The following is an 18,855-nucleotide window of genomic DNA, read 5'->3' on the forward strand; positions in this document are numbered from 1 at the left end:
CCGTAATGTCTGCAATCTATATGATCTTTTAACATTTTCATGACATACAATAGCCTGAGGGTTTTTACAACAGATAACAATATATTTTAGTTCAGAAGGACTTCATTGTAGCTTCTTGTCACAGTAATTCTTTAAGAGACACATTTAAACAATATTGATGTATTGTAAAATCTGTAAAGGATGCAAACTGCTGCAGTGGTTGTTGCTAACATGAAAAACAAGAGCCTACAGTAACGCTAGCTCTGTGAGCTGAATGCTACTGTCAACATGCTCACTGCAGTGACAAGCTAACATGCTGATGTTTAGCATGTTAGCTTGTTTTTCCTCGGTTCACCATCTTACCTTGGCGTGTTTGCGTGTTAACATGTGACAGTTAGCATTAAACACAAAGTACAGCTGAGGCTGATGGCTGTTAGTTTTGCAGCTATTTGGTCATAAACCAAAGTATATTTGACCTGATAATGGAACTAGAGGAAGAGGGTTAAGGGTTCAACAAAATTTCAGTTCACTCCGCGAGGAACATGAACGTCTGGACCAGATTTCATGCCATGTTGAGATTTCACTCAAAACCACAAATGTCAACATCTTGGTAGCGCTAGAGGAAAAGTCAGTTGATCACCGTTGTCATTCGGATCCATCCTCAGGGGACAATGAATTGGTCAACTGACTGTTATTGTTTTTAGCCACGCCGCTAGTGTGGCTAGAAACTATTTGATTTGTCTTTACTTTATTTTCACGTAGTTTATTATCCACAAATCACAGTCCTAGAAGACCCGGATCATTATACTTCAAACCACTGAGAAGTCTTTGATTATTTGGGTGATGAAGTGTTACCCCACTGATGAGCCCCATTTTGCTTTCACAGCATGCAGCACTGCCCGGAGGAAGACAAATGTCATAATTGAATAATTTACTGTAAATTATCTGACACGTGTACATGAATTATCGCTGCGTCATTTTTGACACAACTATTACAGTTCATAAATATGGTAATGATTTTCTAAACTGCATATTGGTTTCGTTAATAAGCTCAGCTTGGCTGCCTCATCCCTCCACTCCCTCTGTGAGCGGGTGGGGGGAACGATATGAGGTGTCAACATAACATAGCTTCCAAAACATTGTGTCATGGCACAGATGAAAGCGCACTCATAAAAGTGTTAATATTGAAGAGCCATGTCTTTGTTGGCTCTTATTGTTATACTGTTTAATCTGTTACGCTCTTGACTTAGTCAAAATGCTTTTCCTTCTGCAACTTCATCAAAATGCAGCAACAAGACATTCAGTCACATTGACACATGATTAACAAGATAATATTTGTTCTCCTTGCTGGTAAAATCATTGAGCTATTTAGGACCTAGTTATGGATCAAGGATTTTAGTTGGATACAAACCTTGATCTGTCCAAATACTCTGCGTGCTCTGAGGGGTTACAAAAGTTTAACGTTTTCTATTCTAATCTATTTTTCTAAGAGGAATTCTACCTGACTTGTGGCTTTATCCGGGTGCCATTCGTCTTGTTTCGTGGGTCAATGAAATATCAGTGGTGGTTGATGATGTGCAAGTCCCAGTAACATGACTGGTCTCAACTAGCTTTCTCTGCTCTAAAGTCCAAGCTGATGTTTGTGTCTGTGTTGGTGCTCCTAGCAGCTTAATTTAGCACGCATGACTTTTGTATCAGATCTGATGTCAGAGCAAATGTCTCATAGCATCCAAACAATTTCACTGTCCAAATTTATTTCGAAGGCCCTTGCAGTTTTTTGACAGACGTGACGCCAATGCTGTTAACACTTGAGCTGAACTCCTCATGCGGCTGTTCAAAAAGGATGAATGATGCAGTCAGTTTTTTAGGTCTTGCTACCTCACTCCCTGACATGTTCCGTCTTTCTTCTTCACAGGATGGTTTACGCAGATTGTCAGGAAATGAATACATCTTGTCCACTAAACGTAAGTTTACGTGAAGCATACAGGGAGGACGACACAAAGTGTTGTGCTACATTTTAGCAGCTCTCTTTATCTGAACGCCTCCTCTCTTCTGTCTTCCTTTACTCACAGAGGCCCACCATATCCCCAGTCACCTGACAACTCCTCTGACTTTAAATGACATCCCCCCTCGTATTGCCCAGACCATGGAGAATGAGGACTCATGGGATTTTGACATCGTCAACTTGGAGGCTGCAACCATGAAGAGGTGAGGCAACAACAGAGTTAAGGGCTATCAGAGGAAAAGTGTCAAATGATTTGTGTTGTTGTTAAACTACCATGCTGAATCCTCCTGCAGGCCTTTGACTTACTTGGGCATGAAGATCTTCTCCCGATTTGGCGTCTGCGAGTTCCTAAACTGCCCTGAGGCCACTTTGCGCTCCTGGTTACAACTGATTGAAGCTAACTACCACTCCAGCAACTCCTACCACAACTCTTCTCATGCAGCTGATGTCCTGCATGCAACAGCGTACTTTCTCTGCAAGGAGAGGGTCAAGGTAAATTAACAAGTAGTGAGAATTATGAATACCACTTTAAAAATACATGCCAAACTTGCAAAACATATCACAAGTTTTGCTTTCAGAATGTTGCTGCTGGTTCCACTACTTGGTTCCAGCTTTTGAAATGTGTGCTTTTATTGCCTTTCTTTGTCTTATGTGATGCTAAATACACATATTTGGGGTTTTTTAAATTAGTGGACAAAACAAGCATATTAAAAGATGTGACCTTGGGCTGCCATGTTGTTGTGATTTCCATGTTTCTATTTTCAGTTAATTGATTCATTGAGAAAATTATTGAGAAATGAATCGCTAATGAATAAAATCGTTCATTGCAGCACCTTATTATTACCCATTATTAGCTTTTATCAGGGAGGTGTTTATTTAATGAAATATATAAATAAGGTGTCAAGTGTTTGGTAAGTAAATGCAAAACTTCTTTACAGTTCTTTTGGTTTTTACCTTTCAATATGTTGAAGCCACTCTGCCCATTGAGTGCTGTTCGCAACTGATATGTCAAAGTCAATGCTACATACAAAAAAACGTATGCCCCATATATACTTCAATGTTCTTTATATGTTTGATTTGAGAGAAAAACAAGGTGAACTTGTAGTTCATGGGTAGATGTGAAGCTACATGGCTGTTCCTGGAAGTCAACATTTTTTAGCATTAGCATGTGTTAGAGCCTGACATCCTTTTGTTCACCGCTGCTTTGGTTGTGGGCCCAAACAACTAGGATCTAGATGTTGGGATTTTCTACTATCAAGCGCAGATCTCGGCTCAGTCTTGAGGGTCAGATGTCCCGTCTGAGCCTGCGTTATCCAAGAGAGTCTTGGTTTTGGCCAAGTGTGTCAGTGGCTCAGTAACTAGTTGAGGCCGTGCACTTGCTAAGCTGATTACCAAACTGTCTATTTCTGATCTCAGTGGAGCGATCTTTCATTGGCTTAGCCAGTGAACTCTGAAGTTACATCACCCAAGGTTAATGAATCCCTGGAGATCTACGGACAGGTTACATGTTACATGTTCTATACTTATACTGTAATCCATTTTATTAACTATTTCTGTTAATATTGAAGTCAATATTTTGCAAGGGTAGCTTCAAAATTAGGGAATTAGGATTAAAAAACCTGCAATTTTTACACACATTTAACTAAATGATCCTCTGTATTTGCTTGATCTAGAACTTCATTGTAACTGCATAATGCTGTATGTAAATACAGTATATTGACAATAGAAATGTGCACTTTTTACATGTGTTTGGTAGCTCGGGATCATGTACATGCATTTAAAATAAGGTGAACATTAACTGTTATTATCCTAATTATAAATCACAACTGCTTTTCATAATGTAGAGCTGCTTCCTGGTTCAAACCTGCAGGCTAAACTGGAAGCACGTCACAGCTGTGTTGATAGTGGGATGTGACAATGTAATAGAAGGTTATGCTGTGCCAGCTTTGAACCTATAGTTGTTCATTCAGAACTATAAACCAAGGTGGTAATATACCAGACTTTTCCTTTTAATGCCCAACAATGTGTCCAATCTGCCATAACAGCAAAGTTTGGATCCAATCGACGAGGTGGCTGCCCTGATTGCTGCCACTGTGCACGACGTGGACCACCCGGGACGCACCAACAGCTTCCTGTGCAACGCAGGAAGCGAGCTGGCCATCCTTTACAATGACACTGCTGTGCTTGAGAGCCACCACGCAGCACTGGCCTTCCAGATCACTACCAGAGATGATAAGTGCAACATCTTCAAGAACATTGAAAGGTAGGGGATTCACTACTAAAGGAATAGGTCACCCCCAAAGAATTTGAGTTGTCATTGTCTGCTCATGCCCTGGCTGTTCTCAGGATCACCAAACACAAAACTAAACGTAGTCATTCTCCTGAGCTATTGAAGTTACGTTGATGTAGAAGTATGTCACTGCAAGTCCTGAAAAACCCATCAATACAAAGACCTCAAGTAATCCAACTGTCAATCAAATAAGTGCATTGTGCGCTCAAAAGACCAATGTTTACTGTAACTCAGCGTCTCCAAAAGACGTAGACTAACAGTTTTTACTGACATGTGGTTGAGATGAATATAGATGACTACTATATTTCTATTTTGGGCTGAACTATTTCTTTAACTTATTCCAAATTAGATGAATTTGCTGACTTTTGTGTTTAGGCATATGACATTTTTTTGCAAATTCGGCTACTGTTGAAAGAACATTTGTCTATATCAATACATAAGATAGAGAAAATGAATATTGTATGTCCTGAAATTCTTATAGAAATAGTTTGTGATTCAGACATCACCTGAGGTATCATAAGGGGATAAATTAAGTCTGCATATGTGAAGATGAAAGCAGTGCAGTGTGTGTTGACAGTGGCGGGATATTAATGTGATTTGAGTCCCAAAGCAGAATAGCTCACATGTGCTGGTCCCCTCGGAGGGGGAAGGTGAACAAAGCATCCATTCATCGCCACTGTCACTGCAGTCAGAAGGGGAAAACTGTTCACACGGGTTTCCATGCTATTTACCACACTGTCATCTCACCCGCTCTGTTTTCTCTTTTCCTCCTCTCCCTGCCTCCCCCTCCTTCGTCTCTCTCTCCTTCGTCTCTCTCTCTCTCTCTCTCTCTCTCTCTCTCTCTCTCTCTCTCTCTCTCTCTCTCTCTCTAGGAATGAATATCGAACACTTCGACAGGCCATCATTGATATGGTGCTCGCAACCGAGATGACCAAACACTTTGAACACGTCAACAAATTTGTCAACAGCATCAACAAGCCACTGGCTGCTCTGGAGGAGAACGGGGTGAGATTAGATTTACTCCAACACTTTTAAATGTTTTCATATTTCATAGCTGGGTAAAAGATAATAGTTCTAATTTTGGCATCTTCTTTTTATAGATAAGTGTTGTGTGTCAGAGCAGGAATGATACACAGGAGTATTCAGACACTAGATAAACACAATTATTGTAATCTCATTCTGTGGCAGCATAGTGCAACAGTATGCAAGCAACAATAGATTACGAGCTTGAGAGATGGTGATACTGGTTCAGGGCTGTTGTTGCCTGGGCACTGATATCTTTGTGGGGAGAGAATTTTGCAACTTGGTACCATCTTTCTCATCTGTGTGTGGAATGCTCAACACAGACATTTAAAAGTTGTCTTCCCCTTTAAAGGCAGGAATAAGCCAAATAAATGATTTGATGCCAATCTTTTTTATACTGAACAAAGCCACTTTCAGAACATGTAAGTGTTTGTTGTAAAGTTTAAGTTTAGTTGATGAAAAAAAAAAGCTCTTTGTGTTACATACACTTTCATTCAGTTAACCTCGAGACTTAGATAAAACAGAGACCTCCCTCATCTCGGCTTAAATGGACCATCTGTACTTGTGCTTAACATAATTGTCAGTGAATTAAATCTTGAAACATACAGAGGGCTGCAAATCATGTGACTGCAGGAACCATGCTCTACTCTTTTACATGTAAGTGTTGCGGGAGCCCATAATGAACACGCGCTGAATACAGACTCTTCATAAAGAAAACCTTTCTCAGCTGTCAGTGCTATATTTCAACTTCTCGGTTTGGTTCATGTACAGACACAGTCAGTTATTTTTAAAGTTGTGCAGCTGCTGTGTGTGCTATAAGGGGCTGTCTATTGCCACTAATAAGAAGAACTTTAGTTGTCACTGTGCTAATAGTCTGCATCTGTGTTTTCTGTCTTGTTTTGTTTTTTTAGGGAAACAATGATGAGGAATCTGTCAAAAGCGTTCTGACGTCCCCTGAGAATCGCATTCTCGTCAAGCGGATGCTGATTAAGTGTGCAGACATCTCCAATCCATGCAGACCACAGGAGCTCTGTATAGAATGGGCCGGACGCATCTCAGAGGAGTATTTTGCACAGGTAATCAGAAGGAAAAGAATAACACAGTGCTCATGGTTGGGGAGATGGATCCAGCAAGCAGCAGCTGCACTGTTTTTTTTTTGTAATTTATGCATTCATTGTGCGTGATGATCACTTGTGCTGTCGTCTCTGGTGCAGACGGACGAGGAGAAGAGACAAGGTCTACCGGTGGTTATGCCTGTGTTTGACAGAAACACGTGTAGCATCCCAAAGTCCCAGATTTCCTTCATAGACTACTTCATTACGGACATGTTTGATGCATGGGATGGTAAGACTGCACAGCATGATGCAACACACTAGAGATACATACACTGTGATAAATCTGCATGATTAGTGGTATAATCTTATTGACAGGTCTTTAAGCATCGACAAACGTAAAAAATAACACACACAATGGACAGTTATAATGTTAAGAAAACTTCAAAAGGAATGACAAACGTTCTTATAGTGAGTATGTTTAATACAGTTGGAAAATTAGCAACTGAATTAAAATATTATCTTTTAAAAAAGACAAAAAAACCATTTAAATCTACATCAATTTCATACCGGACCAGTATACTAACCGTATATCCTGAGTTGAATTATAGCGGATAAAAAGTCGGATTGGTGCATTCATAAGTCATTCGTACGAACTAATGAGACAGAGGTGATGATTTTGAAAAACAAAACTTTCAAATCTGATATTGAACTTCTTTTGTTGTCTCTCCAGCTTTCGCAGACCTCCCCAATCTTATGCAGCACTTGGACAACAACTTCAAGTACTGGAAAGGCCTGGATGAGAGGAAGCTGCACAGCCTGCGACCGCCTCCAGAGTAGGCCGCTGCAGTGTTCAGCCCTGGGACTCTGCAGTCTGGGGCAGCCCTCCTCTCTCCTGCTGGGGGCGTCTCTCTCCCTGCCAGCCTAGCCAGCCAAAAGGCCTCCTCGCCTTCACTCTCTTGCTTCTGTAGCACGCCGAACGTCCACATGTCCGTCCACACAGAAACCACAGAGGGACTTCCTGACAGGCAGTTTGCAGCAGTGACACTGCTGGCTTTACAACCCTGTCAGATGAAAACTGTGACAAACGGAAGCGGACACCCAGCATCCTTATGAACTTCTCGTGCCTCTCGGCCATTCGCAGTGTAGCTGGTCAAGTGACATGACTGAGAGAGGGGCCTTACAGGCCTCCTGGCAAAGCACCCGTCCCCTAATTACCACATGGGCACTCCTTTCTGCCTGTGAAGTTGCTGTTTGAGTAAAAACTGCTTGTTTACTGAAAGAGCTGGAGGAATGGGTGGAAGTGTGGCCTGGATATTAAGGTGTCCAATCCATGTCAGGCCATATAGTCACCTTTGACCTCCATCCCTGTGCTCGCAACAAGGCAGGACTGCTCCTTCTTCCCCTGGAGGCCACATCATGGAATAACACTCCACTGCTCTTTTTTTTTTTTTTTTTTTTTTTGGGCAATATTTTTCATGTGTCCTTCAGAAACACATCCAAGTTGACACACGCTGTCATAACAGACATGTGGGAGGGGATGTTTTCTTTATTGGTCAGGGAGTGGATCTTTACTTTAGGCCACTGCTGAGAGAAGAAAACCTCAACGTCATGATCATAGGTAACTAATTACAGAGATGATTTGGTTTGTTCATTTTTCTTAGATGTTCCATATTTTCTATACTAAGATTCACAAACAAATTAGTTGATAAATAAATGAGAACAAATTGAATTTCAGAAAGAGAGAGAAAAGCCAAAGCTGATGAAGACAAATACTACTATAGCTCTAAAAAAAAAAATCACAATTATTATTCATATGAAGCATTACCATAATAAACATTTTTATTTTCTTATCAAAAGTACAGTACCAGTTTGAATGAACACTTTTGTATTGCACTGTAAACAATATTACAAATGTCTACGTCTCAGTGATTTGTCCAGGGATGGGATGTTGCATTGTAGAATAAGCTGTTATTGTTGATCATCAGGAGTTTGTTTGTGTGTGTGTGTGTGTGTGTGTGTGTGTGTGTGTGTGTGTGTGTGTGTGTGTGTGTGTGTGTGTGTGTGTGTGTGTGTGTGTGTGTGCGTGCGTGCGTGCGTGCGTGCGTGCGTGCGTGCGTGCGTGCGTGCGCGGGGCAGGTGTGCATGTGTATGTGTGGGTGTGTTTGGGTCGTAGGTGTGGGCGCGTGGGTGTATTCATTGTTGCAACAGTCCCTTACTCTTGGTTTAATGCTGTAAACCGCTTGACATTTGACAAATATGTGAAAACATTTTGGACTTGAAAAATTTTTCTCCCAGAAATTTTTGTATCTGGTTTATCCTACTGAAAAGACTGCCTTATTTTATACAATATTTATACAGTACATCCCACTGTGCAACTGCAACGGACATCTGGAGTTTTTATTATGACATAGTCAGAAGGTTATGTTCAAGTAAATCTCAATATTTTTATAGACAATGAATTTTACACTGGATTTGCAGCAAACGACAACAACCATTCTAGCGATCTGAATACCTGTGAATTGGATGGTCACACTCAGCATGTATACAGAGAACTAAATGGTTAAGAAGGATGTGGATCGCAGAGTTGTCTATCACTGTCTTGAAGCAGTCTCCTAGAGGCCAGCTTGCATTGATTTTTTTGATCAAACACCATTCTATTTTGGCCACTTGTCCAACATCCTTATGCACAGACCCAGGGAACAGCTCAAGGCTGGTTTCAGATTAGGATACTAATATATGTTAAAGATTGTCGCTTATTAAGAATATTTCCTCTTTAAACAGTATATAAATGCCATAACAGCTAAGCAAATGATGGTTAAATGAGATGTTTTGACCACGATTATCTTTGTTTCTCTCGTATGACAGAACTGTACACTCAATCAGGGGATTGTTTGTTCTTTCTGATTCACATCTTGGTCTGAAGGCACGGGGGAAAAAAATAGAAACTATTCAATGAAAAATAAAATAATGTCAATTATAAGTTTGCAGTTTATTTCCTGCAATGATTCAACCTGTGTCCTCCTTACTTATGTCATCTTTCTCTTGTGTTTCTTCTCTCATTCTTTATTAGCCTACAATATGCCTTATAAATGTATTTGATATTTGCACTGAGTCTGTCTAGCTATGTAACTACCTCTTTAGGTTTCTTGTTTTACCAGTTTTTAGAGCAATAAGAAAGGACCAAGTTCGAGTTTTTTGAATATATCTCAAACTACATGGTGGCTGGTTGACACTTACTGTACGTCCTGTAAAATGGACAATAGAGAACAAAACTCATTTCATTTCACTGAGATGGCACATTGAACAAATCTGCTTTTTTTCTTCCAGACTGTCTAATGTTAACATTAGAATACCCGATCTCAACAGGTGTAGGAACAAGTAGTATAAACAGCTTTATTCATCTCTTTGGGGTCACTCATTATTTATCTTTTAAAAAACGTTTTTTTTTTTTAAAGAACGCATAACTGAATGCTTAGTATATTGAACTGATCAAGTGTGTGTTTGATTGCCTATGAATTCAACTTTTCATTTGTAACTGTTTGTTTTGTTTCTTTCAAAAGTTAAATATTCTCGCTTTAAGGTTGAGGTTAGGGAATGATCGTGGTTTGGTTTAAAAATACTATTTGATTAAGATAAGTACATGATTGTGGTCGTGGTTAAAAGAACACTATGGTGGCTGGTAAAAGGAAATGGGAAATAAACAATGGTCTCCCATGTCTAAATCACTTTGTGGACCCATCTATCTTACTGCAAACTTCTTTTTCATGGTTTTGCAATACTAAAAACGACGTCATTCAACTTCAAAATTCGTTCCTGGCAAACAAGAGTCAGTAATTCCCACTGCTGCTAGAGTTCCTTGTCAGCTAAATGTAGGTTATTTTAAGCATTTGAATAAACAAATGCCTTCTTTTTCACTAATGTATAGTCAGATTTGTGTATAATATGTGTTTGGTCATTCATTTTGCACACTATGACACACTATCTGTGTGAACAAATTGTTTGATTACTCCATTGACATGAAGTGCTTAATGTGTCTGAGCTCAGTCTGGCTTTCCATGCAACAAAATTGCCCCACATTCAGCCCTGACAAACATAATGCGATGAAACACCTCTGATGTAGGTAATACATAGCCTAAATATTGAGACGAGTGATTACAAACTTTACACAATCTGTACGAGTGATGCTACAGTTTGTAGTATGGTGGTGTAATGTTGTACTTATAATGCTTGATTTTATATTTCCAGACACAGTACATTGGTACCTTTGGCTGCCTGGACATGGGTCCTATTTTTAATATTTCATAATTTCAGACAGTGTATGCCTGTCTTGATAAAATCAGGGACAACAATTGAAACAAATCCCGAAAGGTGTTGTCCTATCCATGACAAAGTTTGGTATGTATTATTAGAATATTGCACCAAATCAAACCAAGTAGTAAAGGGGAACTCTGAACTGCGAATCTGCTGGAGCCGACGTGAGTTTGTAAGTGTAATGTGACTGTAGCTTTAACGGACGCCTAGATGCTCTTCATGGCCCCACTAGCTTAATCCCGCCATGATCATGATACTCATCAAAATGGTTGGATGTTATGCTTAATCATACATTGTACATCAATTGTATGAAAACCCTGAGCCAATCTCAAACTGTATTTTCTGACGATGTTAATCAAGTATCGGACTCTAACAGATTGTGTTACATAACATGAAAACAGCTTAACTTCCGCCAAGTCACACTTTGCGACAAGTCGTCAGAAGAAGTCGCCGGCGCCAGAAGGAGCAGACTGATGGCTCCCGTCGTCCAGCGTTAACTTAGTAGAAACTGTTTTAATTTTACAGCCGATTTGTGCTATGTCTTCGGGAATGACTGGACACACACCGTAAGTGTCCCATATGGTTTGGTTTTGTATGAATACATTAGCTATCTAGAGTAATATGAGTTAAAAAACCCACTGCATATTAGCACATAGCTAGCCAAGCTAAAGCTACCTATCGTGTTAATCCACAAGCTAGCAAACATGGTTGTGGCCTGCTAATGATTTATAGCATGCGTGATATCACTTGTGTAGTACGAGGAGGCTGACCAGAGTGCAGCATTCAAAATACTCGAAACTATAATCCTTTAAGTCTTAAATGGATTTGTTGGTAATACTATTGTCCAAAAACAGGCTCGTAACATGCTTTAGCAGGTTAGCTAGCTCAGCCTTAGCTTTAGCATTAGTTAACGGTAGCTAACTTTGGCTGTTGTTAGCTTAGCTGACGATAAACGGTTAGGATATTACAATGACTGTTTATTTGTCGCTAAATATAAACGGCGTTATCTTTTTCAAAGCCACAAATGGTTTATTAACAAAAGAGCTTTAAAACTCCCTCAACTTTTAACGCAACGTAGTAACATTACGCGACTGGCTGCAATGAACCGCCATCCACATACGTTAGCATGTCTGAAACGTTGAGTTGTATCCTTTGTTTGTGTAGGTATTTTACGAGCAAAAGTAATCCTTCACGAACTGTACACGTGTAGACAAATAATGTAGAGTGTTATCACCACCTTCATTTTCCACAGTGACCAACCTTAACTTAATCAGTGTCCTATCTGACGACTCTCATTCATCAAACCATACTTATTACCTCTAAAATGTATTTGGCCAAAGGCACAGAAGTTGCCATTTTAATCTTGAAGAGGTTTTTGCCATTCAGCTAAGATTCAACACCTCCTCAAAATTGAAATGGCAAGTCCATTACCCAGTGACTTTCTTGTAGTAAAAGGGGTTTAGCAAATGTGATTTTAGTTTTGCTTATTTAATTGTTTGTTTGTTGTTTTTTATTTTTTAGGTGCCTCACCAGCCGATGGGATAAGACAGCCCAACCTAAACAAAGTGTAGAAGTGAGGCAGCAGAGGAGTAGTGAAAATGCGGTCCACTCAGGAGTCGTCGGCGCTGCTGGTTCAAACAGCACCGCTTCACAGCCGCTACAAATGGGAGAAAAGCCAGCGCCTCAGGGTGGAGTTGAACTGGCCGCGGCCATGGCTGCTAAAATAAATGCCATGTTAATGGCAAAAGGAAAGCTGTTGACTCCTCCACCGTTACTTGCAAAGGTGCACATGATTTAAACAGCTGTTGCAAATAACCCTTTGTCTGGCGTTATTAGGGGGCTTACCGTTTCCTTGTCATTTCTCATGTCTTGTAGACTGCCCCAAATGTGCCCATGCAATCCGCCACAGAAGAAATGGTGGTCACAGAGGTCGACATCAACGATGTGCCGCTAAATTGCAGGGACCTTCTTACTAAAGGCAAAACACAGGAGGAGGTAAGTGGACATGGTGGTGTTTCATTTGACACACGACATTAGGTAAAAGCAAATGGGGAATGTGAGAAAATGATTAAGTAGGCTCTTAAACAGCTTTAAATATCCAGATCAATAATCCCACTTATGTCCAAATCAAATTTACTACTTTTTATTTTTTTTCCCAGATCCGACAGTTTAGTGGAGCGGTCGTCTCAACGAGAGGTCATTACATGCCTGATGCTTCAAAGAGAAAAGCAGGGTGTGTACTAAAACTAGGGATATCCTCATCCCAGTCATTTAATACTAATCTGCTATATTGTTCTATTCTTTACTTGTAATACATATTCATATCTATTTAACACAGGTTCTTGTTCCTGCAGAAGTAATATTCCATATATTGATGTTTCATATATAGGGCTAACTTAATAATATGGTATTTATTTGTTTCAATAAAAAAAAAAAGATGATCTTATCATAGTTTTGACTAGTAGTCGCAAGCTGTACAAGAATTGCCGTCCTTTTTAAATCTTTGCAATTATAGTGATAAACTGTTTTGCTTATTGCACTCCTAGAACATCTCAACATATTTACCAGGAGTGCAATGTTTATCTAATACAAATTGGATCAGTTACCATATACAGTGAATTCTCGAGTAATGTTTGCAGGAGTACAGAAGTTATCCATTGTCCATGACATTTCTGATCTGCTTTCTTTTAGACAAAGACCTTTGTATTTACATGTCCAGGGAAAGAACCAGGAGCAGGTCAACAGTAAGTTGCACTTTAAATAAAAATTAAAATCTGCTTAATATGTAGTCTGGCATTGTCTTCATCTAATTATTGTACACATGTTGTGAGCTGATGTCCAAACATTGACTGTTAATCAGAGGCTGTGCTGAGGATAAAGGAGATCATCTCCGAGGACCTGCTGAGGGCCTCGGCCGCATCGGGACAGCAGATGCCCGTTATGCCTCCGCTCACTCTCTACCCTCAGCCTCCTCGCCTCGTCAACGCCCCGCCTGTGCCACGGATGCCCAACACCAACTCGGTGCCAGGACATCGGCCTGCCGCTCCTCATTCGGGGGTACGAAAGACATGACGTCTATATCAAAGTGCACCCTTCTACAAGTGGTGGTGACATTCCCCCCCCCGGGGGATTAATTACTAAAATGTTACCTTTGCAAATGTTTCTGCAATGCACCTCATAGCAGAGATTTACTTCCACCTCTCCATGGATACACAACATTGGCACATGAAATAATTACGTGCAAAGTAAAATTGGGGTTGTGTCAAATACAATTCATGATACAGCTCAGGTCTTTTGTGTTGAATATTGATTGTCTGTGAGTTAGGATTTTACCAGTGGAGGTTAAGAAAGTGAGGCAAATGAAGACCATGTTGCCTTCACTGATACCCACCTCCCAAATTAAGCAGCAGAGAGAACGTCCCTGGTCTGAAGGGAAAAGCCTTGGATTTCTGCATCTGCTAACACATCTGTTCTACTTCTAGTCCAACGTATTTTAGATGTCAATATGCAGGTCATTATAATAGATCACATTGTTTCCCCTATCCACAGAGTTTTGTGCACACAAAGATTTTTGTGGGCCTGGACCAGACGTTCCCCTTCTTCAACGTGAACGAGAAGATCGAGGGTCCGGGAGGTTCGTACCTGAGTCACATCCAGACGGAGACGGGGGCCCGGGTCTTTCTCAGGGGGAAAGGTTCCGGCTACATTGAACAAGCATCAAAACGAGAGTCTTTTGAGCCTCTTTATGTCTACATCAGGTATGTTCATTCCAAATGCTCACCTTTTTGGTGCACTTCTTTAAATTTCCTGTTGGGAGTAGTTCACCAGAGAGGGAGATCCACGGGTCACTATACAAGCTTGGGGTTGAAACAAAAAGGAAACCACAAAAAGGGGTTTTGATTTACTGAAACATTTTCCTTAAATCCTAACCGGATGTCACTTGACTTGCTTGGTGTAAAGAAGTTACTTGTCTGAATTAATGAAGTCAACCCCATGGTTTTTGTTTCACATGTGACTGACGCGGCCACCTCAGAGCCCTGCTTCCATATAAATGCGAAACATCTTTCCATTTGCTCTCTGTTACTTCTGTCCTGAGTCTGTTTCGCCGTGTTTAACTCGTGGCGCCTCGTGTGTTACAGCCACCCAAATTCCGCCGGATTGGAGTCGGCGAAGAAACTCACGGAGAGTCTGCTGGAAACTGTAAGTTCACGATATCGTCGCCACAAATACAGCTGTGAGTTTAAACTTGAATATAATTGACAGCCTAATGGGAGGTTTAAGAAGGTGAAACTATTGAAGCGTATAGTTTTCACCGATACCCACCTCCGAGAGTGAAAGTGGTAGCGTGAACCACCTGATCTCCAGAGATAGGTTTTGAGTGCTCTGCACCTACCCACAATGCACCTCAGCTGTTGAAAGCTAATCAGCACACTCTTTGTGGATTGTTATCTAGCTCCTTACATGGTTTTTGTTTTCTCTGGCTCTCCAGGTGAGGGATGAAAATGCCCGCATGGTGACAAACTACACAGCCACCGGCTCAACACAACGTAAGTACTCTTTTATGGCCTGTAACTAATTCCAACAGGGTGACCAAATATCAGGTACTAGTTGATTGCATTCTTCTTGTGGTGATTAATCATCCCTTGACGTCTTTAGTGGCTCAACAATAGGTTGAACTAGTACCTCACAGTTGTCAAAGCACCGTTATTGATTAATGTAATATATGCTATTAACTCCACGTTCTATACTTTCATTTCAGCATACGCAGCACATGGATTTCCACCTAATAGCAATTACTCTAGCCAGGGGTCCTGGTATAATGGGTATGCTGGCGGCTATTCAGCGTACTCAGGAGCCAGTGGTTATTGGAGTAATGCAAATGGTCCCCCAAGTCATTCTAACATGTCGACAAACCCTCCATCTTCTCAGGCAATGGTTCAGTATCCGGTGTGTCCTCGGAAACCGCATCCCTATCTCGTCCAGGTAAATGCCAAAGATCGAGGCTGCCACTAATGATTGTTTTCAGCATTCATGTATTAGTTATGTTGATTTGATTTAACTTGTAAAATGCTATAAACATGTTTTTATTTTATTGTATAAAGCAAGAACCATGTATGCTCTGATGAAGGTCCTTTTTATACGGAAAGTGTTCTCTGCATAGATTAAAGTGTGCACATATCTGTTCTACCAGTTTGAGCTTTTTGATACTTCCAGCCCCTTTTATAAAAGATGAAGTGGTGGTTAACCTGCAATTATATAAAGCTGATCAAATATTTTAAATGATGTATTAGTAATTGGCTTTAGTTAGCCCACCAGGCAATAAATTGACCAGCTACAGAGTTTTAACTCTGCTCACCACAAACTTCATCCATGTATCATTAGTATGTTGTCGGGGCACTTTGAGGAGTTTTAGCGCGCTGCTTCCTGCTGCTGCATTGGTGTGCGTGTGTTTGTTTTGCTCTACTTAAGGACTCAGGCAGCAGTGAGGCGGTGGAGCCTGAAGGAGCGAGGAACACCCCCCCTGACTCGGGAAGTCCCAGGCGTCATTTCCAGGAGGGGGCTAAGGAAGAACATGTAAGATGTGACGCGTGTTCACATCATTGAAGGATCCTTTTCTTTCTCTTTAATGATTGACCGGTTTGAGCTGCAGCTTAACTGTCTGGTCTTCTCCAGTCAGAGAGAACAGAGAAGCGTCAATTATCTCTGCAAAATCATGAAAAATGTAGAATGACACACTTGTATTCCATGAAATTAAATGTTTTTTTTAGACTAATTGAGTTTGAACATCAAACTATGTCCCTTTTTTTAATTATTTTAAACCACAGATGAGGCTTTAAGCTGCAACACTGTGTTGGTCTGAAAATGTATACAATGCTGGCCATTTGGAAATTCCTGTCAACACTTAAGGCTCTGTCAAATTCATATTTTTGTTGGTCTTGAGACACATCTTTAAAGGTTTTAATTAAGTTGGGGCTGTTTAGAAATGGTTTGAATGATGCCTCTGCTCTTTTGTGACTGCTAACTTTATTTAGAGAATGAGGAAATGTTTATTTTTAAAATAAAGCCCTCAGCCATTGGAAAGGTTTTAACATGGGGGAAACAATTGTTTTTCATTATAAAGTTTTGAATTGTCCTAAATGTGTACTTCTCTGTTTCAGCCTCCCAGCAGATCTCCTGAGGGTCTTGCTCATCAAGAGTCTGCACTTCCTGCCTCCAGTGTTGGAGAGGAGAAAGTAGTACAAAGGTCTGTGAATAGATCTTATTTCCCCCGTATATTATCCTTCATGAACATGGTGTAGTGTAGATGCTGATGTTTTTCCCTCTCTCCAGCATTCTGATGCCTCCTCCGCCGCCTTTCTTTGTGGCTCCTGCTCCCGTTACACGCAAAAGGCCGAGACACGCGGCGACGGAAGATCCGGTTGGTCTGCCTGGCATCGCCGCGTCAATGGGTATGCATTTCTTTACCTCCGAAAAGTCTGAGAGCCTGAATACTCAGACATGTCTGTTGCATGAAATGGCATCCCCCCCCCCCATGGAGGAGGAGGAGCGGAGACCTGTGTTACTCTCTCCACTGGTAGAACTCACTAACATGCTTTTCTTGTATATGTTTTTTGTCTTTCCCTTGTTTTCTCTCTCAACATGTGTCCGTGGACCTGCCTGTTATGGATGTGTGCTCTGCTGCCGTTTCATTTGATATCTTCCCTCCCCCCCGGCTGTGGATCAAACGAACTCAAAAACCACCGCTAACATGGGTCTCCTCAATGGGTTTCCTTTTTGTCTCTCGCTTTCTCGCCGCCTCTCCCACTTTTCTCTGTCTCTCCATTTTTTTGTTCATTGTGCCCTTACAGGTGTTCAGGAGGAGTTGAGCGAGAAGAAGTCTAAAGTGGACGAAGACGCATCCGGGCTTGTGCCCTACGGAGGAGATTCCTCCGATGAAGAGGAGGAGAGGACACGCAGCAGTAAGACTGATTACTCATAGCCCCTGCCCCATCCATCCCCACTGTCCAGGATACCCACAGACCCAAAGCCTACTTTCAGCAAAGCAACACAATTCTCAAACCCCATAAAAGGAAAAATCCACCCTCCTACTTTCAAACACTGTTTAAGGACTAAACCAGTGTTTTGCTGTGTTTTACCCCCATTTAGTTCAAAGAACAAATGTTATTGCTGACTATTTTCCAAGCCAAGTTTGACATTTTTATTTCCATTCATCACCGAGTGGTGTTTTGGGACACCTTTTCACAAATTTCTGGTTCCACTTAATGCACTGACATCAATGTTTAGGACTAACGGGTGACCAAGCTTCATACACTGTCAGGTTGACAATCAAAACAAATGTGCAGAAGATGCAAAAAACACTGGACTAGCCTTTGAATTATCACCAGTTTCTGTTCTGATGTTTGGTGCTTTCCTGGACTCTAAAGGGAGAAAGGCTGTTTTTGTTTACTTTACTTATTCTGGTGTAGATTTGCATTGTCTTGTTTCAGGTTGGGTTGTTTTTCTCCCAGAACCCCCCACACAATGGGAAAATTTAAAATCTATGCCCATTTATATAGCAACTGTAAATATAGCGTGTGTGTGTGTGTGTGTGTGTGTGTGTGTGTGTGTGTGTGTGTGTGTGTGTGTGTGTGTGTGTGTGTGTGTGTGTGTGTGTGTGTGTGTGTGTGTGTGTGTGTGTGTGTGTGTGTGTGTCCACATGACTTAAGATGCAGCACATATTGTGGCTTCTTGCTAATTGGGAAACAAATCTTTTTTGACAGTTTTTCCTCCCTTGTGTTATTACTGACTTGGTAGAAGCCCTTTTTTATTTTAAGGTTCTGATTATAACATGCACTTATTGTCTTAAATGCAGAAAGGTCTTCTGTTAACAAAATATTTAACGATTCACTTTTAACAGTGTCGAAGTATTCAGGGTGGATTCTTCCTTTTTTAAGATGTGTAGATATGTCTACAAAGGGATGTTTATTTCTTAAAACTTTTTATTTTATTTTCAAAAGCATCTTGTTAATAAAAATACATTTCCCTTCTATCCTGTCTGAATTTAAACACTTGGTCTGCTGCAGTTACTGATATTATAAATACATATTGTAAATTCAGTGAAATGTTTTTCTTATCTTGGAAAATGGTGTCTGCCTGTTCCCATGGAATACTATAATAAAAACACCTGAAAACCCCTGGTCTTTGGATCCCAC

The 18,855-nt window shown here is 40.8% G+C and overlaps 2 protein-coding genes across 2 annotated transcripts in view; both read left to right on the plus strand.

Annotated features, from left to right (window-relative positions):
- pde8a (phosphodiesterase 8A) overlaps positions 1-10,074 on the plus strand; it is a 45,669-nt gene extending 35,595 nt beyond the window's left edge. Inside the window, exons 15-22 of the mRNA XM_068730260.1 lie at positions 1,895-1,943; positions 2,052-2,187; positions 2,278-2,476; positions 4,030-4,247; positions 5,147-5,279; positions 6,209-6,373; positions 6,512-6,641; positions 7,083-10,074. Coding sequence (XP_068586361.1) covers positions 1,895-1,943; positions 2,052-2,187; positions 2,278-2,476; positions 4,030-4,247; positions 5,147-5,279; positions 6,209-6,373; positions 6,512-6,641; positions 7,083-7,189 — 1,137 coding nt within the window. The 3' untranslated portion in view covers positions 7,190-10,074. The remainder of the gene's footprint in view (positions 1-1,894; positions 1,944-2,051; positions 2,188-2,277; positions 2,477-4,029; positions 4,248-5,146; positions 5,280-6,208; positions 6,374-6,511; positions 6,642-7,082) is intronic.
- A 1,035-nt stretch (positions 10,075-11,109) lies between these two features.
- LOC137887421 (KH homology domain-containing protein 4-like) lies at positions 11,110-18,836 on the plus strand. The gene is made up of 14 exons (XM_068730398.1): positions 11,110-11,229; positions 12,185-12,446; positions 12,539-12,658; positions 12,823-12,896; positions 13,355-13,407; positions 13,524-13,720; positions 14,213-14,421; positions 14,803-14,863; positions 15,153-15,210; positions 15,423-15,646; positions 16,133-16,237; positions 16,822-16,907; positions 16,994-17,112; positions 17,512-18,836. The coding sequence occupies exons 1-14, from the start codon at positions 11,201-11,203 to the stop codon at positions 17,640-17,642; spliced, it is 1,728 nt and encodes a 575-aa protein (XP_068586499.1). The 5' UTR covers positions 11,110-11,200; the 3' UTR covers positions 17,643-18,836.
- The last annotated feature ends 19 nt before the right edge of the window (positions 18,837-18,855 follow it).

The sequence above is a fragment of the Cebidichthys violaceus genome, unplaced genomic scaffold, assembly GCF_023349555.1.
Source record: "Cebidichthys violaceus isolate CVI_PGR_0920_01 unplaced genomic scaffold, fCebVio1.0.p SCAF_5, whole genome shotgun sequence".
Taxonomy (NCBI): Eukaryota; Metazoa; Chordata; class Actinopteri; order Perciformes; family Stichaeidae; genus Cebidichthys; species Cebidichthys violaceus.

Bases quoted from the DNA above. Each gene is read 5' to 3' on its own strand.
- LOC137887421 (XM_068730398.1), top strand. From the start codon at position 11,201: ATGTCTTCGGGAATGACTGGACACACACC. The intron at 12,447-12,538 runs GTGCACATGATT...CATGTCTTGTAG, and splicing joins CTCCACCGTTACTTGCAAAG to ACTGCCCCAAATGTGCCCAT. The intron at 16,238-16,821 runs GTAAGATGTGAC...TCTCTGTTTCAG, and splicing joins AGGGGGCTAAGGAAGAACAT to CCTCCCAGCAGATCTCCTGA.